We start from the raw sequence: 21,705 nt of genomic DNA, 5'->3' as shown, positions 1-21,705 counted from the left end.
TTCCAATTAGGCATAGTAGGCTCGTGCCTAGGGGTGCTAGCATTCTAGGATGCCTTACCTCTCTAAATCTGTGTACAACATGAAGATCAGCTGTAGGTGGTGGTGGTGGGGGGTGGTGAAGATGCTGTGCCTAGGGGCGTGTAATGTGTAAATGCGGCCCTGGGTGGGGGAGGCACAAAAAGTGAAAGATTCCTCTCACTTCACGTCCTTAAAGTCTTTCCTCTTAGCCAGCACTGCTCACCAAGTCTGATTTATGAGGCTTTAGATTAACAGTGCAACTGAGAGACTAACCAATTTATTAGAGCATAAGCTTTCATGAGCTACAGCTCACTTCAAGGGAGCTGTAGCTCACGAAAGCTTATGCTCTAATAAACTGGTTAGTCTCTAAGGTGCCACAAGTACTCCTTTTCTTAGTGCAACTGAGATTCAGAATCCACACAAAATTTTCTCCACCAAGTTACTGAGACATCCCAGAAGGCTGACTTGAGAATAAGCAGCCAGCATCAATTCTCCTCTCTGAGAACCCCTAAAGTAGATCACATGAGAGTACTGGGGGAAAGGGGGGAATTAAAGCCAGGGGCAGTAAGATGTACGCCAACAGCTCAAACTGGGCAACCAGCATTTGTACTGAACAGTGCAATTTAAGTGTTTAATTCTCTCATCTATTCTCAAAATCTCAGATGTGCAACTGGACAGAATTGTCACTGGGCTACCCCAAGAAAAGGGCACTGCTCACCGCCAGATCTGGGTAGCACAAGGGAAGGGGAGCGGAGTTTTGCTGGAACTCTAACTTACATGCTCTGTGCAAACAACGTTATCTGCAGGCATTGTTGATCCTATCCACTGTCATTGCCATGCTCTTGGTAACTACCTACTTGTGAATATGTGTTTGGGTATAGGTGGCTGATTAGGTGAAAGCGACCTCTCCTTGGAGGTCCTGCAGCTGCACAATGCAGGGAGTATTCCAGTAAAACTTGAACTGCTTGGGAAAGGCAGCTTAAACAGATTCAGAACGTTGGAAATACTGGATATCATTACCTTCCAAAAAGGAAGGCCCTGATTTAAAGAAAATTGCATCTGTTTTGCTCAGCAGGGCAGCATAAAAGTTCGAAACATACTCCCTACTCCAGTGATTTCGGGCAGTGTGTCTGACATGGAACACAGAAAGCAGAAGAGGGAAGATGCATTTTCAACCCTGAAATAACCCGGGAAATGTAGTTATTTGGTAGGTTTTAAACTGCAATCGATATCTGAACCTTGCATGAGAGGAAGTCGTTCTGCTGCTATGCAAGGTCGTTTGTGACACTACCACTATGCAAACTTACTTATAAAGCTAAACTATTGTACAGGAAGTGAAATTCCAGAGACTTTATAATAGAAAGTTAAGATTTTGTGGCTGAAACCCAAAACTTGGAGGCAGGAGATACAGATTCATATTCCCTGCTTTGCCACTGACCTCCTGTGTGACCTTGGGCAAGTCACTTAATCTCTCAGGTCTCAGTTTCCCTTTATGTAAAATGTGGATAATACATCCCCAACTCAAGGTGGTCCCTTCCAGCTCTGCATTTCTGTGATTCTATGTGTAGCAAATTTCACTGCAGTTTACACAAAGTAGCTAGATCCTTGGATGAAAAGTCAAGTATCATCAGGAATAAAATTGCTATTTCCTCAATTAAAGTTAAGCTTTTAGGCCAAGTTCTACACAGACAGTGAAGTCACAGAATTACCCTATTAACATGTCCAAAGAAGGCACCACCAGTTTTGAGAGAACAGTTGCAACAGTCACTGAAAATTCAGCCTCTAAATCTGAAGTGTTGATAGCACCACCAAGACGGAGTCCTCATATTTAGAATCTGGGACTTCCACAAAGCAAAGAACTGGCGGGTCACCTTGAAAGTAGGAAAGAATCTCCAAATCTTCACTTTGCATAGAGCTTTTCAAGATACAGCATATTAGAAACAAACTGACCAAGGGAAGGCAGAGATACCAATGGAATAAAGGACAGTTTATTTCTAAAACTCCAAAGTATGGAACTGAAAAGTGTTTTAGTTGTGCAATTTGCAAAAAGCAGTTTGCTCTGCTTGCAAAACTGGAGCGAGTCTCATTCTTTAAGGTAGTTTGGGGTAGACATATTCCACACAGGGTGGAGACAGCTGAGAAAGGAAATGGATCGATCTTAATTTATCAGATCTTCGCACCAGTTTACTGCATTCCTCAGATCTATGCACTCTTACTCATTCATTGATGTCACATCATTAAAATCTCTTGCAGTACAAAACAGAACTAATGGGTGCGTCAGGTACACCGCACAAGGAGGATGCATTCTGAACTGTGATTCAAAAACAACTTGCTAACTATTACAGGGTTGTAACTCACCTTTTGGACGTTTCCCCACAACAGCTCTTCACCACTGTGCCATCTTAAATTGCCCACCATTATAAAACCTCCTAGCAGATGGCAGGAAACAGCAGCCCCACACAGCCTTCTTTTACCTTCCCCCAATCTATGTCATGCAAGAATGGGGACCACTATTAAGTAATATTTGAGGTATTCTTCAACTTGTTCCAGGGAATAACAGTTCTGATACACAAAGGGGCTACTACACATTTCTATGGACAGGTCTCCCAGATACACATATGAGTAGAGACTTGGAAGATGAGATTTATCAGTAAATGGCGATAAACAGATTTCACCATACTTACACAAGCCCATGAAAAATATATTTCCAACGACAATCAAAATTTACAAATAGGCAAAGAAAGAAAAATGTGACTTGAGAACTTCAGAGTTTGATTTAGGGCTATTTACTTTGTATATTCTGACGTGATGTTGACAATTTGTGTTTTAATGGTTATAAAGCTTTAAACTTTTTGTATCTCAAAGTCTATTGTCATTAAATAATTACTGTCTGACCCCACCCCCAATAACTGTGAAACTTTAAATAGATAAAAATAGAATAAATGCTTAAAAATATTAGTTTGTCAAAATTATATTAAAAAAAATCAAATTCTGCTATGCCTACATATGGACCAAACCCATATGCACCAAACCCTTCGGCATGGAGTTAAGTTGATGACAGCACCTCACCTACTAATATGATAAAAGACTACATTAGCATCAGATTCAAACAAGCCACTCTTCACCACAAGGTAGCATTAGCAGCAATTATACAATTATATGCATTCTCCTGTCTCCCCGCTAAATCCAGTTCCCTATAAGCCTTAGAAAGGAAGAAAAGCTGGGTAAGGAAATACCTTTTTATTGGACCAACTTGTGTGGCTCGGACTCTCTCACGAACAGAGCTCTTATTCAGATATGGGAAAGGTACCCCCAGTGTCACAGCAAAATGCAGGAGGGTCCCAGAGCCTTGGTTCCAGCTCAAGCCCAAATGTCTACAGGGCAATTAAACAGCCCTGTAGCCTGAGTCCAAATCAGCTGACACAGGACAGCAGTGGGTGTTTAATTGCAGTGTGTACATACCCATAGAGTTAAAGAACCCTGGGAAATATGCTACAGTTAGATGGGAGAGCTCTTACCAAGCGTGGAACCCAAGCAAAAATGGTAGTTTCTCAATTTAGAACAGAGCCCACCACTTCTGAATTTCAGCACAGCACTGGCCAAGACAAAAGATCTGGGCTGCAGTATGCATTCACACACTATCCATTTATTATTCCTGGGTAGTTCTGGAAGCAGGGCAAGAATCACACAATTTTTTTGTTTGCATACTACATTTCTCCATCTAGTTAGAAATGGAGAGTTAATTAAGTTTCTTTGAAAAAACTTAAAAGCAGCTAAGGTGATAAATGTAGTTCCTTTCTATTCAATGAACATGTCATTTTGCCCAGTGTTGAGTGAAAGACCTTACTGTAGTGCTCACATTGAAGTGTGGCAAGCATGCTGGGGAACCTTTACACGGCATTTGACTTGTATGAGATTGAGAAAAAATATTTCTCAGATGATTTGGATTCTGTGGGAATCTTTTGCTGCATTTTACCAGCTCTTAGGATGTTTGATCAACTGGTTAACTGAAATTTCAGACAAATCCCGAGAGATGACAAACTGGAAGAGGGTTTGTACCTACCTGTAAGTGGTTGGAACACCTGCCTGGGGGTTCTGGAGGGATTTTGATCTCATCTGGAGACATATTTCTTACTCGCTCTGAGAAGGAGGCTGCAATGAAAGATCAGGATATGAGATCTGGCACCACTGCAAACAGTTTTAAGCCGACAAGCATGAAAACTCATTTTACACCTTCACTGGCACTATTCTGTCGTTTTGAGGATTCAGGATTGGCAAAATGGGGAGGAACCTGCAAGTCAGCACCCAAGAAAATCTGGCAATTTTGAGCAAGGGGCTTGGGACTAGAAGTTTTGCAGAATGAAGGCTAAAAAGAGCATTGTGAGAGATGTGCATAGAAAGCTCATGCGTGAGCACTTGCATTCACCTTACACTATGCCTGGCTCTGGCCAGTGCTTAATCCTTCACTTTCATAAACAAAAGAATTCATTTAGTTGCATTGTGAAAGGCAGGTGATTTTCCAACTTTATCTATTGCCCCTTCTATTCTAAAGTGGCTAGCAGTTTGATTTTTTGGGGAGTGGTGGGTAAATCAGAGAGAAATGGCTCTGCAAGTACAGGAACAAAAGCTGTTCAAAAGACATTATTCTATCCCAGCACTGCAAAACACCCTATGCACTATGCTTCACTTCTGCACCAAACTGTGCACACCAATTATTTTGCAGTCTTGCGCTGAAAGATTCAGATAATGTGTTGTCTGTAGCCAGAGTCTTCCCCCTGCCTTTTAGCATATAATCCCACGAAGAGCATCATCTGGTGAAAGTGAAGAACCAAAAGAACGAAAAACCTAAACTAGGCCAGATTATGGTCTGTTAGTTTTGGAAGAGACCAAATTTGGACTCTGCTTATTTCAGCACAGCATGTTTACATTGAAATGATGCAGGCTGAGAACAGATACACATCTCCAACAATTGCCAGGAGTTACCACTCACAGCTTCCATCCTCAGTTTAAAGTTAATATTGTCTTAACAGATGCTTTGATATCTATTTATGGGGTCAGATTACTACTAGAAAGAGCAAATCATTCAGTGAGACTGATGACAGAGCAGTACAGGTTTGACATATTGTTCCACAGCTAATTTTTAATGCTGGTGACCACCAGTATGGTATCTGTGCACTTTACACATTTTAAACCTCAGTAAGGCAGAACACCAGGCTCCCATGTAATTTGCAACTCTACCTCTCAGATAGGAAACCAAGATTGAATCAGCTGGGAATGCCTGGGCAAAGAGGTGTCTCACAGATTCTGGGCAGTACAGAATCTACATCAGAAGACAAGACGGCTTGGTAACACATAGCTAAGGCTGGCAGATAATAAGCATTACACTTCAGTGTTAACATCTTTTATATGAACGTAAAGCAACAAGGACAAAACACCAGAGGATGCAGATCTGGCAGGCGACCACTCACTCTGCTTGATCAGGATGTTATTGAGAGTTAAATTCTTCAGCAATTGCAAGTAAACAAAAAAAAGCGTCCTTTGGCATTTACAAAGAGCATGCACGCCTCTGTGGAGAAGGGAAAGCTTGCCAAAGTCCCTACAGAAAAGCAGTCACTTTGGGACTCCTGGACAACAAGGCCACATTTGTTATAGGTTACAGCGGCTGATTGGATGGGGGATGTTTCTATTTCAGAAGTACAGGAAGATATAAGTGAGTCCACAGAAATGTTAAGTGACAAAAGGGAGACCACATACCCCAGAAAAGGTAAAACAAATTATTGGGATAATAAACACATTCACATTATTGGCTGAAAAATTACAAGAGCAAGGAGGCTACCCAACCCAACCCAGACTACACAGTGCAAAGGAATCAAATTAAATCCAAGTATAGCCCTTCCAAATTCAAGATCCACATCTTTCACGGCTCCTCTGGTTAGAGGATCCATTAAATGAAACAAAAGGATATAAGGAAGAAAAATAGTACTTTTACAGAAGGGGAGTTCTTAACCAAAAGTCAGCCAGGATTTGAATGCAGGAACCCTTTACTAACCCAGCATATCATTCAAATTAGCCTATAAAAGGAGATGGGGCAGTAATCAGTCAAGAAAACTTTTCTGGATAGGGATAAGGGAAAGAACATGCTGGGCTCATGTTGGGAAAAAGAGGGATATATTGACCTATGCTATTTCAGTTTTTACCCCCCTCATTTGCTGGTCTGCGTTTGAGGCATATGCGAGTGCTCAGTTATTGGCACTACCCTGATGTGCAGTCCAACCTCTCTTCCTGAAAAGCGTGCACATCACAGTGTAAGGTTATGTCTCCACTGAACAGTTAACCCCCTACCATCCACACAGAAAAACCTCTGAGTTTGGAGGGGCTTTAAGCCCGTACTACATTACCCAGCTGGGGGTATGGACATAGGTGCTTTAATCCCATGCTACCCTACCCAGTTGGGGACATGGGTGAGAGCCCAGGCTGCACTTTAATCTAGCCGGAATCTGCCTACTTTGCAGTGAGGACTGGCAAAAGCTGCACACACACACACAAACTGCAAAAAGTCCTCCAATTCCCTTCCCACAATTCCCCCCAAAAGGACAAACTCATGCAATTGACACAAATGACTGGGAGTGCATCCTAGAGCAACCCAGCACAAAGAACCATGGGATATGCCCCCCACACACAGACAAGTGCAGAAACAATGAAGACATGGTAATTCAGGTAGGACTTTGCAATGGGGATGCTCAGACCTAGTCTAGCCTAACCCAGATGCTCAGACCAGAGAGCCAGTCAGCTGGGGTTAGAGCTGAGTGAATAATTTCCACTAAACTGAAAAATCAGTCATATGCCTGACCTTCTGGCATGGAAGGAATATTGTATCCAGAGAAAAATCTTTGGAGGAAGGGTTATCAGGGTTGTTTTATTTTTTCCTCCAAAGATGTGCCTTACTACGAATGGAACAGAAGAGGTTTCAGTTATTTATCCTAGTCTACATTAAGGGCTAGGTATGGCAAAGAGGAGCCTACATTCATACTTTTGAGGTACTACAACTTTCTATCAGTGCATACCAAGATTACCTTAAGATTCCAGAGCCCTCTTTTCCATTAATTTTTTCCTACTTGGTAGATGGATTATAATTCAGAAGAATCCTGGGAACACCAGCATTCTGAGAAATCAGCCACACATGCTGATTTAACAAGTCTTATTTGTTCACTACTTGTAGTGCCTTTATGTAAACAATGCAGAGAGAGCTTTTAAGAGCTCTGTTCTCTACATCTCTTTCCATGTATGCAGATGTGAATGTACTCAATCAGAGGTGGCCAAACCACATAGGGCTCTTTCACAGTTAAAGTGTGGCTTGAAGAGCCCTCCCCATCCCCCACCAACCAGACTTGGGGGGAGGGAAGCTTGGGACCTCTGCCTTGCAACAGGATGGTAGGATAGGGAATTCTGCCCAGTGGGGGGGGGGGGGGGGGGCCCTCAGGGCTTCAGCCTGCTATTGCTCAGGGCTTCAGCAGGAGTGGAACCCCTGCAGGTGCCTTCCATGGGATAGAAGCCCTGAACCCTGTCAGGTGTGCCCCAGCTTTTGAACTTCTGGAGATTGTTGTAAGTCACTCAGAGGGTCAGTAAGTTTGGCCACTTCTGTACTAGATAGTGATGCCATGATGTGTCCTCACAGGATGTATCCAGTTGCTCTGTGCATCCTGTTATTTCTGCAATATCAAAGCTTTCCTCTTTATACAAAATCAGAGGTATTAACATTTGGGTGTGGCTTCTGATTGAGCCTGCAATCTACTCGCTTCCAGCCTAAAGGATCTCAGGAAGTCAGGTGGCTGGCACGAATCACCATTTCAGGCACACCCAAGTTCTGGCTTGTAGTAAAGATTCATACCTGGCAGCTATAGATCTGATTGGAATGAGAAAACTTGTGAAGAACATGTTGTAAGACAGACTTGCATGAATCAGCTTGTGGTTGAAGTATATTTGAGAGCATGTTCCAAGGATACCACTAGATCAGCAAGTCAAGGCATCCTCTTCCAAAGTGTGCAAAGATGGCCAATTTGCTAGGTTTGTGGATTTGCTTTCACCAACTGACAATGTAGTTTAAAGAATTTAACTGCATTTAATTAAATGTGTGCAAGTTTATAGCTACTTTTTGGATAGCCACTGCATTCACCCCAGGAAGGGTGAGAGGCCCACCTGCATTCAGGCCTGCATTTTGGTAAGAAGCCACAGGTCCATTAAACCATCAGGATGTGCTTGGGAAAGGTTCAGAGCACTAGAGGTCAATGAATACTTTCTTGCCAGAGTTCTTGACCAGACAGAGCATCAAATCAAAGCCTGCTATTTTTACCCTGCTTCAGCTCCAGATGGGTAGTTTTTCTGGCCAATACACCAGGCAATACAAGCTGCACAACAAAAGAAGTGGGGGAAAAGTAGAAAGGGTGACAAAAATATAGATGCCAAAGAAGAAACTGTGTACTGGTCAGTTCCTTCCAGTTCAAATAAATGGTTGTTCTCAGTTCAAACACTGTGTGTGGGGATGGAGGGGGGAGGAAAAGATGGAAACAGGCAGGAGTTTACTTCTCCTATACAAACGGTTTAGAGACAGGAAAGCATTTGATAAACATTTGCACATGTGCAACGACTTCCAGACAATCCATACACTGGAGTTCTGCAAAAAACACAAGTTACCAAAGCCTTCCCCTTTAGTCACAGTGAGTATGGCACTACTCTTCAAGCAGTGGATTGATGACTGAACAACTCCAGTACACCACGAGATCTTTTGTCTACACTACAGAATTAGGTCGAATTTATAGAAGTCAATTTTTTAGGAAGGGATTTTATACAGTCAATTGTGCGTCTCCCCACTAAGCGCATTAAGTTGGCGGAGTGCGTTCACAGTACCGTGGCCAGCGGCAACTTTCGAAGCATTGCACTGTGGGTAGCTATCCCACAGTTCCTGCAGTCTCCGCCACCCATTGGAATTCTGGGTTAAGCTCCCAATGCCTGATGGGGCAAAAACATTGTTGCAGATGATTTTGGATACATATCATCAGTCGCCCCTTCCTCCGTGAAAGGAACAGCAGACAAATTGTTTCAAGCCTTTTTTCTGTGCGGACGCCATACTGCTTTCAGCAGCCGGTGCAGTAGGACTGCTAACTGTCGTCATCGAACCACCGCTTCTGCTGCAACTCTGCTCTCATGAATCCACCTTGCGGGTCCTCTCGTCGTTCTCTATAAACACCTATTCTCGTGGCATCCATTGTCAGCCACCGCTTCTGCTGCAACTCTGCTCTCCTGCAGACGCCATATCATGGCAAGCACGGAGCCCGCTCAGATCACCTCGGCAGTTATGAGCATTGTAAACACCTCATGCATTATCCTGCCGTATGTTCAGAACCAGAAACTGCAAAGGCAGGCGAGGAGGCGACGAAAGTGATAAGGACATGGACACAGACTTTTCTCAAAGCATGGGCCCTGGCAATTTGGACATCCTGGTGGCAATGGGGCAGGCTCATGCTGTGAAACGCCAATTCCCTAACTGTGGTGGGGCGACAGATGGAACGTATATCCCTATCTTGGGACTGGACCACCTTGGCAGCGAGTTCATAAACTCGCAAGGGGTACTTTTCAATGGTGCTGCAAGCACTGGTGGATCACAAGGGAGGTTTCACCAACATCAACGTGGGATGGCTGGGAAAGGTACATGACACTCGCATCTTCAGGAACTCTGATCTGTTTGAACAGCTGCAGGAAGGGACTTACTTCCCAGACCAGAAAATAACCATTGGGGATGCTGAAATGCCTGTAGTTATCCTTGGGGACCCAGCCTACCCCTTAATACCATGGCTCATGAAGCCATACACAGTAGTCAGAAGCTGTTTGTTCAACTATATGCTGAGCAAGTGCAGAAGGGTGGTAGCATGTGCATTTGGACATTTAAAAGCGCGCTGGCGCAGTTTACTGACTGACGGACCTCAGCAAAACCGATATTCCCATTGTTATTGTGGGGCACACAGAAAGCATTATCTATGAGAGTAAGGGGGGGGGGGAGATGTTTATGGCGGGGTGGGAAGTTGACGCAAATCACCTGCCTGCTGATTACGTGCAGCCAGACACCAGGGTGGTTAAAAGAGCACAGCAGGGCGTGCTGTGCATCAGAGAAGCTTTGAAAGACCAGTTTCATTACTTGCCAGGCTATGGTGTGACAGTTCTGTTTGTTTCTTCTTGCTGAAAACCCGCCCCCTTGGTTCACTACTTCCCTGAAAGCCAACCAACCTCCCCCCTTCGATCACCGTTTGCAGAGGCAATAAAGTCATTGTTGTTTCAAATTCATGCATTCTTTATTAATTTGTCACACAAATGGGGGATAACTGCCAAAGTAGCCCAGGAGGGGTGGGGGAGAAGGGAAGGACAAGGGCACACTGCACTACAAAACTTATTGAATACTAGCCTTCTGTTGCTTGGGCAGTCCTCTGGGGTGGAGTGGTTGGGTGCCCGGGGGTGCCCCGCCTGCGTTCTTGGGCGTCTGGGTGAGGAGGCTATGGAACTTGGGGAGGAGGGCAGGCGGTTACACAGGGGCTGCAGCGGTGGTCTGTACTCCTGCTGCCTTTCCTGCAGCTCCACCAGATGCCGGAGCTTATCAGTTTGATCCTCCAGTAGCCTCAGCATTGCATCTTGCTTCCTCTCATCACACTGCCACCACCTCTCCTCTTGCTCCCGCCTCCTGTCCTCGCGTTCATTTTGTGCTTTCCTGGACTCTGACATTGTTTGCTTCCACGCATTTTGCTGAGCTCTTTCAGTGCAGGAGGACTGCATAAGCTCAGAGAACATTTCATCGCAAGTGCATTTTTTTCCACCTTATCTGAGCTAGCCACTGGGATGGAGATGATGGGGGAGTGTTGAAACATTTGCAGCTGCGGGAGGGGAGAAAAAAGGGAGTAGTAGTAGTAGTAGTATTTAAAATGACTATTTTAGAGAACAATAGGTAGACTGTTTCACGGTGAACGAAGCTGTTAACATTACATAGTACATGTGCTTTCGGTACAAGGTCTTATTTTGCGGGCCTGCTGGTTTGGTGTGAGAGATCACACACGCAGGGCCAGGCAACAGAATTTGGCTTGCAGGCAGCCATGGTAAGCCATAGTCTTTTGGCTTCTTTAACCTTCATAACATGTGGTATGGTTTCAAACAGCAGCGCCTTCATTTCCCATACCAAGCACCCAGACCACATGGTGCCATGCTTTGTTATGCAAGGATTCCAGACTACATGCTACTGGCCTGGCGTGGTAAAGTGTCCTACCATGGAGGACGGAATAAGGCTGCCCTCCCCAGAAACCTTTTGCAAAGGCTTTGGGAATACCTACAGGAGAGTGTCATGGAGATGTCCCTGGAGGATTTCCACTCTATCCCCGGACATGTTAACAGATTTTTCCAGTAGCTGTACTGGTCACGAATGCATCCCAAGTCTTCAGGGTAAATTAAACATGCTTGCTTTTAAACCATGTATTATATTTACAAAGGTACACTCACCTGAGGTGTCTCATCTGCCTTCAAGGTCTGGGATCCTGCCTTGGGAGGGTATTGGATCCAGGGCGATAAACTGTTCCTGGCTGTTGGGGAGAACTGTTTCATCCTCCTCTTCATCCCCTAAATCCTCATCCCTGTTGCATGAGGCTCCCCCCTTCAAGGAGTCCACGTACAGGGATGGGGCAGTGGAACACCCCCTAGAATTGCATGCAGCTCATCACAGAGATGGCATGTCTGGGGCTCTGACCCAGAGCAGCTGTTTGCCTCTTTGGTAGGCTTGCCTGAGCTCCTTAATTTTCACACGCCACTGCTGTGGGTCCCTGTTATAGCCTCTGTCCTTCACGCCCTTGGAGATTTTTTTCAAATATTTTGGCATTTCATCTTTTGGAACGGAGTTCTAATACGGATCTGTCGCCCCATACAATGATCAGACCCAGTACCTCCCGTTCGGTCCATGCTGGAGTTCTTTTGCCATTCTGGGACTCCATGGTCACCTGTGCCATGCTGGCCAAACAGGAAATGAAATTCAGAAGTCTCTGGGGCTTTTCCTGTCTAGTGCATCTGAGTTGAGCGGTCACTATGGAGCACTCTGGGATAGCTCCCAGAGGCCAATACCGTCAAATTGTGTCGACTACCCCAAATTCGACCCGGCGATGTTGATTTCATTGCTAATCCCCTTGTCGGGGAGGAGTACAGAAATCCATTTTAAAGCGTCTTTTAAGTCGACAAAAATGACTTCACGTGGATGGGTGCAGAATTAAATCGATCTAACGCTGCTTAATTCAATCTAAACTCGTAGTGTAGATCAGGGCTTTGTGTGCTGTACTTTAAGCAGCCATGCATTACAGATAAGGCTAAGATTTAGTCATGGGTATTTTTGGTAAAAGTCACGAACAGGTCACGGACAATAAATAAATAATTTACGGCACGTGACCTGCCCATGATTTTTACCAAAAAAATACCCAACTAAAACTCTACTTTTGGGGTCCTGCTGCTCAGGGGGCCCTTCTCCAGTGCTTGGGATTGACTGCACCCCGGCTGCTGCTCCTGGGGACTGCTTTCTGGACAGCCTCCAGGTGCCCCTGGGCTGCCACTCCCCGGAGCCAAGTGCCTGGGATTGCCTTAGCAGTGGCCATTGTGGCTGACCCCAGGGCAGCCCCCCGGGACCGCTGCTCAGACACTCCCTGGGGTTGCCCCCAGGACTTCTGCTCTGGCAGTCCACAGGACCAGCCTCACTAGCCACTGCTCTGATGGACTAGGAGCCTGCTGCCTGGAGCCTCTCCAGTAGTAGCTGGTGTGGCAGGCCATGGATCAATCCAGCAGTGGCTGGCACAGCTGGCCCTGGGGCTAGCTGCACCAGCTGCTGCGGAAGTCAAGGTGGTCATAGAAAGTAATGGAAGCCATGATTTCTGTGACCGCCATGAAAAAAATTAAAAAAAAAAATCAGAGCCTTAATTATGGCTAGTGTGGCACCAGCTGACAGTACCTCTATATGTAAGAGGGCCAAAGATCTGTGAAGCACTGGCAAATGGAGAAGTCACATGCAATAAAACCCAGGCAAGCCCAAATGGAGCATGGTCTGCATTCTCTTCCATCCAAAACAGATTTGCTTTCTAATACATTACTGGAAGTGTGGGTTTCCATAATTTCTTGGAAGCAAAAAGCAGAATCACAGGAAAGAATACGAGGCATTAACATGTCACTGAGTCATCCATCTTTGAAATGCCACTCTTAATTAACAGCTCTTTGTGGGCTGGGAAATGCAGAGGAAGACTAGCGTATATTGGACATATTTTCTGAAATTTATATATTTTAACTTTGTTAAAACATGCAGAGCACTAGATGCTTCCTTTTGTATGGGCTGAAATAAAATTCTCTCCTTGCACAGCTTTGTACACAGCGAAAGAATCAGTATATTGCTGCCCATGGCTACTGCAACAGTATGTATTTCAGAAGGGCTATATAGAGCAACGGCAAATGGAGATGCAGCCAGCCATCAGCGTTACAACTGCTCCCACTTTTCATGTAGCTAGCAGTTCTTTTGACTGCCAACGTGCTCTAATGAACAATCCCTTGAGAAGAAAAAGTTTCACACGTGGATGTATATTGTACTCCCTATGCTCTTTCATTTTAATGTTTGGCACAGTTATCATTGCTACAGAAAGAACTGGCATTTCAAACTTTAGGGGAAGGAGAAATTGAATAGTTATGAAACAGCTTCTATGGAAGATTTTCAACATACTGGTACTGCAGATGGACTTTAGATGCTCCTTTTGGGCTGAAAGGATTTGGGATATTTGATCCAGGCTCCAACTGTAAACCTCCAACGGGCACTTTGCTGCAATACGAAAACACTCTTCCACTGCAAAGACTATTGTAGTACTAATTTATCAGACTGACAAAAGGTTCAGTCTGATTGAAGATCATTGCACAGAAACCTGCACGGCACACATTGACCCTAGGTAACCCAGCACCATGGTTTAGCTGTAGGCAGCTTGCCCTTTACATGCTTCTGTTAGGAAAGGAAGTTAATGCAGATCTCATGTCTCATCTCTTAACACGTCTCCAACCCAGCTTAACCATGAACAAGTTGAGACACCGGGGACTATGCTAGGTGCTACATACCCAGGTTTTAAACACAGGCTTTTCACAGAGTGTCATCCAAACTATGGGCTCAAATAGGACAAGGGTGTCAGCCTTGACAGAGGTTATTCTCTCAGAATGAAATGAGTATTAGGGCCAAAGAAGTCTTTGGATGAAGGGGTGTCAGAGTACTTTAATTTAAGGTTTAGGCTATGTCCATGCTACGGTTTATGTCAGCAAAACTTAGGTCATTCAAGGGTGCAAATAAACCGCAATAAACGTAAGTGCCGGTGTGAACAGCGCTATGTCAGTGGGAGACACACTCCTACTGACACACAGTTTATGCAGCTCGTGGGGATCGTTTTTTTTATGCCAATGGGAGAGCTCTCACCTGTTGGCATAAAGCGTCTTCACCACATGTGCTGCAGCGCTGTTCGTGTAGACATGTCTACACTACAGACCTTACAGCTGTACCGCTGAAGTGTGCTGTTGTAAGGTCTCCTGTGTAGCTGCTCTATGCTGACGGGAGAAAGCTCCGCCATTGGCCTAATTAAACCACTCCAACGAGCAGCGGAAGTTGTGTCAGAGGGAGAGTCTACCCTGGAGCTTTTGTCGGTGAATTTTGTGTCAGTTTTTTCCACACCCCTGACTGAGGTAAGTGCTAGTGTAGACATAGGCCTTGTCTACACTACCAAGTTTTGTTGACTAACCAGTGAATGCGTGCACACTGCAATCTGACTTTTGTTGGGAAAAATGCCCAGTTTTGGCCACGCCGATGAGACACGTCTTTTTCCTCTAAATTTTTGTCGATGAAGAGCCAGTGTAGACACCAGGCTTGATTTCATAGCTTTAATTGGCCTCCAGGTGGTGTCCCACAATGCCCATTAGGACTGCTCTGGTCAGCAGTTTGAACTCCATTGCCTTGCAGCCAGGTAAGCAACCATCCGCCCCTCCCTGTTTAAAGCCCCTTGGAATTTTTGAAATTTCATTTCCTGCTGACTCTGTGTGGAAAGGTCTCATTGCATCTTCTCAGGTGACCATGGCGGGTTATTACACCAAAAGCTCTCCCGCTTGGACATTTGCTGACCTGTTGGATCTGATCAGCACATGGGGAGAAGAGGCTGTACAGTCCCAGCTGCACCTGAGCCATAGGAATTGGGATACCTATGGGCACAATTCTTGAGGCTTGTGCGAAAAGGCCTATGATCAGGATGCTGAAGTGAGGTGCGAAGATAAAGGATCTGAGACAGGCGTACAATAAGACAAGGGAGGCAAACCATCGCTCCGGTGCTTCACCTAAGACCTGCTGGTTTTATAAGAAGCTGGATGCTATCCTCGGTGGCGACCCCACCTCCACCACCAAGAGCCCTGCTGATACTTTGGAGGTGGCGGAAAGAGGACCTAACCTGGAGGACGAAGTTATTGATGAAGAGGTGGAGTTAGATGACTATGTGCAGCTCCCGTCGGGGTCACCCGGTGGGGCTGGCAGCCAGGAACTGTTCTCCACTCCAGAGGTGTCTTGCCAGATTCAGCAGTTGCTCTCTGGTGAGCAAGAAGCAGGAGAGATGCCTGGTAAGTGGCTGTGGTTTGTGTAGTGCGGAGGTGGGTTCAGGTTAGAGAAATGAGGAAGGCTGGCTGTGTTTCTGTGAGCTGCACATTTCCCTGGGTAGCTAATCGATATGGCGGAACAGGGTGTTGATGCATGCCGAGATCTCACAGGAATCCTCCAGAGAGATCTCCAGGAAAGTTTGTTGGAGGTATTTGGTAATCCTCTGTCAAAGGTTTCATGGCAGAACAGCTTTATTCCTTCCCCCATTGTAGGGATCTTTCCTGCATCATTCAGCCACCACTGTGCAGGGACCAAAGTGGCACACAGGTGAGCAGCATAGGGAGCAGAGAGGAAGCCACAAGCATGGAGTAGATTTATGCTATTTTCCCTGCTTACCCTTAGCAGTGAGATATCTGCTAGAATTACCCGCGCCTGTGGAAAAGTGTGGGAGAATTTTAGAATTTTTTTTTTCTTAGTATGCTGCACTACGACCCTTGCAGAAAGTGTGCGCGCTCTTTTCCCCATGTGGAGTGGCCCACCTGCCACTCACCATGCTTTGGGTGTTCGTGGAGATGTGGTGCCTGGCTAGGGTCAGAGAGAAAGTGATTGCAATGTTGTAAAAGGTGTATTTAACTGAAAAGTCTGAATGCTGTGCATTAATTTAACAATCCTGCTTCTGTGCATTTTCCCCTTGCTTCGGCAAATATGGCCTTCAGGAACACCCCATACACCCTAACCAACCATCTCTGCCAGATAAGAAAGGGCCCAAGACACAGCAAAGAAGAAGTGTTCAGGGAGGTACTGCACTGCTCCAATGCAGAGAAAATGGAACACAAGGAGTGCTGGGAATCTGAACAGCAGGACAGAAGAAAGAATCAGGAGTTTGTTAAGGATGCAACTGAGTGGATGACTGAAGTAATGGAGGAGCAAATGCAAATACTGAAGTCCTTAATAATTCTGCAGACTGAGCACACCCGTGCTCACCCTCCCCTGAAGCATATTCAGAACTTTTTCCCATGCTCTTCCCCACCCTCCAAACTCCACATTCCTTTCCACTTTCTGGGACTTCTCGTTTTCCCATTCACTCCACCCCCTTGGACAACTTTCACAATGATAGCTGGACCTATACACAGCTGTGAAAGTCTGCCCTTCCCTGGTTCCTCTTTTCCCACCAAGCATCTTTGTGTGTGCTGTTTCTTGTGCAATAAAATCAAAGTTTTCAAATGGTAAATCATCTTTCTTTGTTTTATACAAATTGAGATTGCAGGCACTACCAATACATGCACAGGCATTTTAATCATTTGCTTACCAGAACACAAGGCCCCAAATGTCACCATTGTTTCCTAGGAAAACTACATGTAATGTAACATTGAAGAACCAATCACAGAGATATACACATTACTGGTTCTCATTTTCGAAGTGTTGCTTCAAGGCCTCCCTGATTCATATTGCCCCCCTCTGAGGGCCCTAGTATCTGACTGCTCAAAATCAGCAGCCAAGCAGTCTGCCTCAGCACTCCATCCCAGAGCAAACCTTTCATTTTAGCTTCACAGAGATTATGCAACATGCAGCTATGACTACAGGATTATATTATATTAATTAAGGTCTAACCTGCCATAAAGGCATCGCCAGCGCACCTTTAATCTGTCAAAGGCACATTCAACTGTCATGCGGCACCTACTCAGCCTGTTGAACTGCTCCTTACTGCTGTCCAGGTGTCCTGTGTAAGGTTTCATGAGCCACAGCTGTAAGGGGTATGTCGGGTCTCCCAAGATCACTATGGGCATTTCAACATCTCCCACTGTAATCTTCTGGTTTCGAAAGAAAATCCCCGCTTGTAGCTTTCTGTACAGGCCAGTGTTCCTGAAGATGCATGAGTCATGCACCTTTCCAGACCACCCTGCGCTGATGTCAGTGAAACACCCACAGTGATCCGCAAGCGCCTGCAACGCCATGAAGAAGTACCCCTTCCTATTGATGTACTCTGTCGCAAGGTGATCTGATGCCAAAATTGGAATGTGTGTGCCATCTATTGCCCCTCCACAGTTACGGAAACCCATTTCTACAAAGCTATCCACTATATCATGCACATTTCCCTTGCACACTTGTATTAACACAGCCCCAATGGTTGACTTCCCCACTCCAAATTGATTCGCAACCGACCACTAGCAGTCTGGAGTCACCAGCTTCCACACAGCGATTGCCACACGCTTCTCTACCGATAGGGCAGTTTTAGGAAGGTGGCTTTCTGCATCTAAAAAGTTCTGTAGTTACTGCTCTTCATCCACACTGCATGATAAGATCCCATCATTCAGTACTTGTTTCCCAACCCCAAAAGCGACGATCTACCCTATGCAGCTGTTCTGTGAATGCCAAAAGCAATCTAAAATTGCTCCTATCCATATCACGCAACATGTCAGGCACCTGCGAGTCTTCTTCAGTTAGGAACTTCACGATTAACTGCACTGCCATCCGCGATGTCTTTGTGACAGTTAAAGCATAGGAGAGCAGTGCAGCATCTTCTCACAAAGATGCCAAGGTGCACAGCAAAGGAGGGCTGTTGCAAAAAAAATGCTGTGAAAGAAAGTCAGAAGCCCATGGAGTGCTGGGACAGAAAGCAATGCATCACGGGACATGAAGCCCAGTCCCAAGGTATGCCGCAATCCACTCCGCCTTCCCACAACACTTAGTGACAGAAGCTGTCGAGCTGGAGTTTGGGATAGGTACCCACAGTGCATTGCTCACACTATCGAGGATAAAAAGAAAAGGAGTACTTGTGGCACCTTAGAGACTAACAAATTTATCTGAGCATGAGCTTAGTGAGCAAATGCATCCGATGAAGTGAGCTGTAGCTCACGAAAGCTTATGCTCTAATAAATTTGTTAGTCTCTAAGGTGCCACAAGTACTCCTTTTCTTTTTGCGAATACATCCATACTTTAAATAGAAAATAAAGCTAGCAGTAGTGCTACTGAAAATGGCCTCATCAACAATTTCCTTAAGTCTCTCCCTTTCCCCTATTATATGAGGGTTCTGAAAGAGGCTGCCTGGAGAAAATCATTACTAGTTTTTATTTTCGAGATGAATTAAAAAAAGACAAACTTTTTGTATTTCCCCTATATTGTAGTTGCATACAAAAATATTTGCACACATTTTGGGCATGACTGCCTCCCGTCCGAAGTTCAAGCCAAACAAACATTAGCCCAGTAGATTAAGTCACTGAAAATATTCCACTGAGATGAAAATGAGCACAGAGGATAAGCCAATTAAAAACTGCATAAACTGAAGGGATCCAAGACCTTCATTAGTGGAGAGAGAGAAGCAAAAAAAGAGATGGTTTGCATGTATATTTTAAGATATATAGCATTATGTCAACTTACCAACTAGCTCCTGGGGATCTCTCTTCTCCAGTTCTGAGAACTCCTGATGAAGGAAAATATAACAAGGTTAGCAAGATAGGTCATGCACTAGAGTCATTGGCTACTCAAATGTATACATTAGCTCTCAGAAAGGAATGTAAAATATTAAAACACAAGGCAATGCTCACCCTCAGAATCAGAAATGGGACCTCAAGAAGTCATCAAGTCCAGCCCTCTGTTGAAGCAGGTTCAAGTCAACCTAGACAGTCTTCTCTGACAGGTGTTTGTTCAATCTGTTCTTACAAACCTCCAATGATAGGGATTCCACAACCTCTGTGGGAAGCTTATTCCAGAACTAGCCTTATAATCAGAAATGTTTTCCTAATCTAAAATCTCCCTTGCTCTTATCAAGCCCATTATTCTTGTCTTGCCTTCAGTAGCTGTGGAGAACAATTGATCACTGTCCTCTTTAGAACACTTAACATATTTGAAAACTTATCAGGTTCCCTCAGTCTCTTTTCTCAAGACTAAAGATGCCCAGTATTCTTAACTTTTCCTCATAGGTCAGATTTTCTAAACTTTTTATCCTTTTTGTTGTTCTTCTCTAGACTCTCTCCAATCTGTTCACATGTTTCTTAAAGTATGGTTTCCAGAAGTGAACAGGTATTCCAGTTGAAGCCTAACCAATGCCAAGAAGAGTGGGACAATTACATTCAACACTCCTGCTAATACACCTCCAAAATGATGATACTAGCCTTTTTTGCAACTGCATCACACTGTTGACTCATTCAGTTTGTGATCCACTATAACCCACAGATCCTTTTCAGCAGATCTACCGACATCACAAAAGCCATCAAACCCTTACAGGATGCTTTTTATTCTTGTAAAGACAATTTTATTGAGGAATTAAGGGTTGATTTCTACAAGCACTGAGCATTCTCAGCTCCCAGTAACTTCAGTGACAGTTGTGGTATTCAACACCTGGGGCGGTGGGAGGGACTATCAGGTCTTAAGACCATTGATTCATCATGCCTGGTACCTGACCATTGACAGTGGATAACACTCAGTCCACCCCTAAACACACTTAGCCAATAGTGCACAGCCATAGTATGTCTCCCTTTTGTTAGGGAGCCTTTTTATTCATTCACATCTCAGACTTCAATATTAGAATTCCCTTAAAGGGACATAAATGGAAACAAGATCCCATATAAATTGTTTGGTAAACCCCAATGCTGTCCAAGATCTCAGTGAGACCACCATGAAAAAGGGGAAGTAGTCAAATGGAGAAGTGACAAGATACTCCCAACAGTGCGATTAGCACTACAGAATAGTAACATCCAAGCACCAGAGTTAGCACTGCAATGCAAGGCGGGCTCAGAAGCAACACCAGTTCATTATGTTTGCTGACAGAGCGCCTCAGATAAGAGCGGCTATACTGAAAGCAAGAGTTACTCATTGCATCAGGAAATATTGCTGATTTGAGAGGATTGCTAAATAGTGAGACCACCATGAGCCGAACTGTTCATGGTTACACTCCTGTGAGGTTATTTTGAACTTACATTTACATATGTGTAAGAGAAGAATTTGGCAGTATGGATTTCTACAAGAGAATGGGGGTTATGGAAAAAGGTGGTCTTGAGAATGTGGTGAAAGATTATCCAGGGCAAGGTTTGGGAAGCAAGCATCAAAACACTTCGAAGGTCCCAGGAAAATGACTAGTTCTTACACAATTCTCCCCAAATGACACAAGGACTCTGAAGCAGCCGTGGCAACAGTATTCTAACCACCTCCCTCTTCCCAAAAAAGCCTTTCATAATTCATTGGGCTCCGAGTCCAAAATTCCTCAGCTTCTCAGAACACTGAATCTATTCATTCAACCTGAAATGAACACAATGCTGCTTCCTTGTTGCTTAGCAACCAAACTTTCACCACTATACTCCATTAAGGAGGGGTTTTTTATGTTGGGTGAGGGGAAGAGAAGGAGAGGTCAGTAAGCTAATTTGCACATTTGCTGTGCCAAATTCAGGTTGGCATTATAAAAATCACCAATTCCCAGAGGGCTTCACTGCCTTTGGGATCAAAAACCCAGCATTCCTTTTGTAGAACTAAATGCAGTGTAGTGATATTTACCGCCTTTCATTAAAAAGCATTGTGGCTGCGAGTACATTCGGGTCATAGAAACATAAGGCTGAGGCTATTTTTAAAAATGAGGTACACGGAGGAACACATGTGCCTGCTAGCCAGCTGGCTAGGAACCAGTCTTGTCCTTTTATGTGGAACTGAAGTGGATTGGACTATTGTGTCTTTGATAGTACTGATCTTCCTATATATAGCTAATGTGCCCACAGTGTGGTCTCTAGATGCCAGTATCCTACCACTTATTCTCTCAGGCCATTTAAAAGCCTTTTGATGGATAATAAGTGTCTGTCTATTTTTAATTTTCTCCTGAATATAATCATTAAATTAGGAGTCTGCAGGAAATTTCCCAGCAAGTAATTTTAAGTATCCACTGAGAAGAGGGACACTGTCTTCAGGTTAAAGCACTGGACTAGGATTCAGGTGATGTGGGGTAAATCACTAACTGTGTGTGCCTCAGCAGCCCATCTGTAAAATGGGGATAATCCTTCTCTACCTCATAGGATTGCTGTGAGGGCAAATTCATAAAATGT

The 21,705-nt window shown here is 44.6% G+C and overlaps 1 protein-coding gene across 4 annotated transcripts in view; it reads right to left on the bottom strand.

The window, feature by feature from the left end:
- Positions 1-21,705, bottom strand: part of LOC119842929 (SAP30 binding protein) — a 62,986-nt gene that overhangs the window by 8,287 nt on the left and 32,994 nt on the right. For all 4 annotated transcript variants that reach the window (XM_038371746.2, XM_038371745.2, XM_038371744.2 and 1 more), the window contains 2 exons: positions 19,058-19,100; positions 4,082-4,170 (listed from right to left, as the gene is read on the bottom strand). In XM_038371746.2, coding sequence (XP_038227674.1) covers positions 4,082-4,170; positions 19,058-19,100 — 132 coding nt within the window. The remainder of the gene's footprint in view (positions 1-4,081; positions 4,171-19,057; positions 19,101-21,705) is intronic.

The sequence above is a fragment of the Dermochelys coriacea genome, chromosome 14, assembly GCF_009764565.3.
Source record: "Dermochelys coriacea isolate rDerCor1 chromosome 14, rDerCor1.pri.v4, whole genome shotgun sequence".
Classification (NCBI taxonomy): domain Eukaryota; kingdom Metazoa; phylum Chordata; order Testudines; family Dermochelyidae; genus Dermochelys; species Dermochelys coriacea.
Note: the sequence above shows the minus strand (reverse complement) of the source record. Positions and strands in the feature narration are given on the sequence as shown.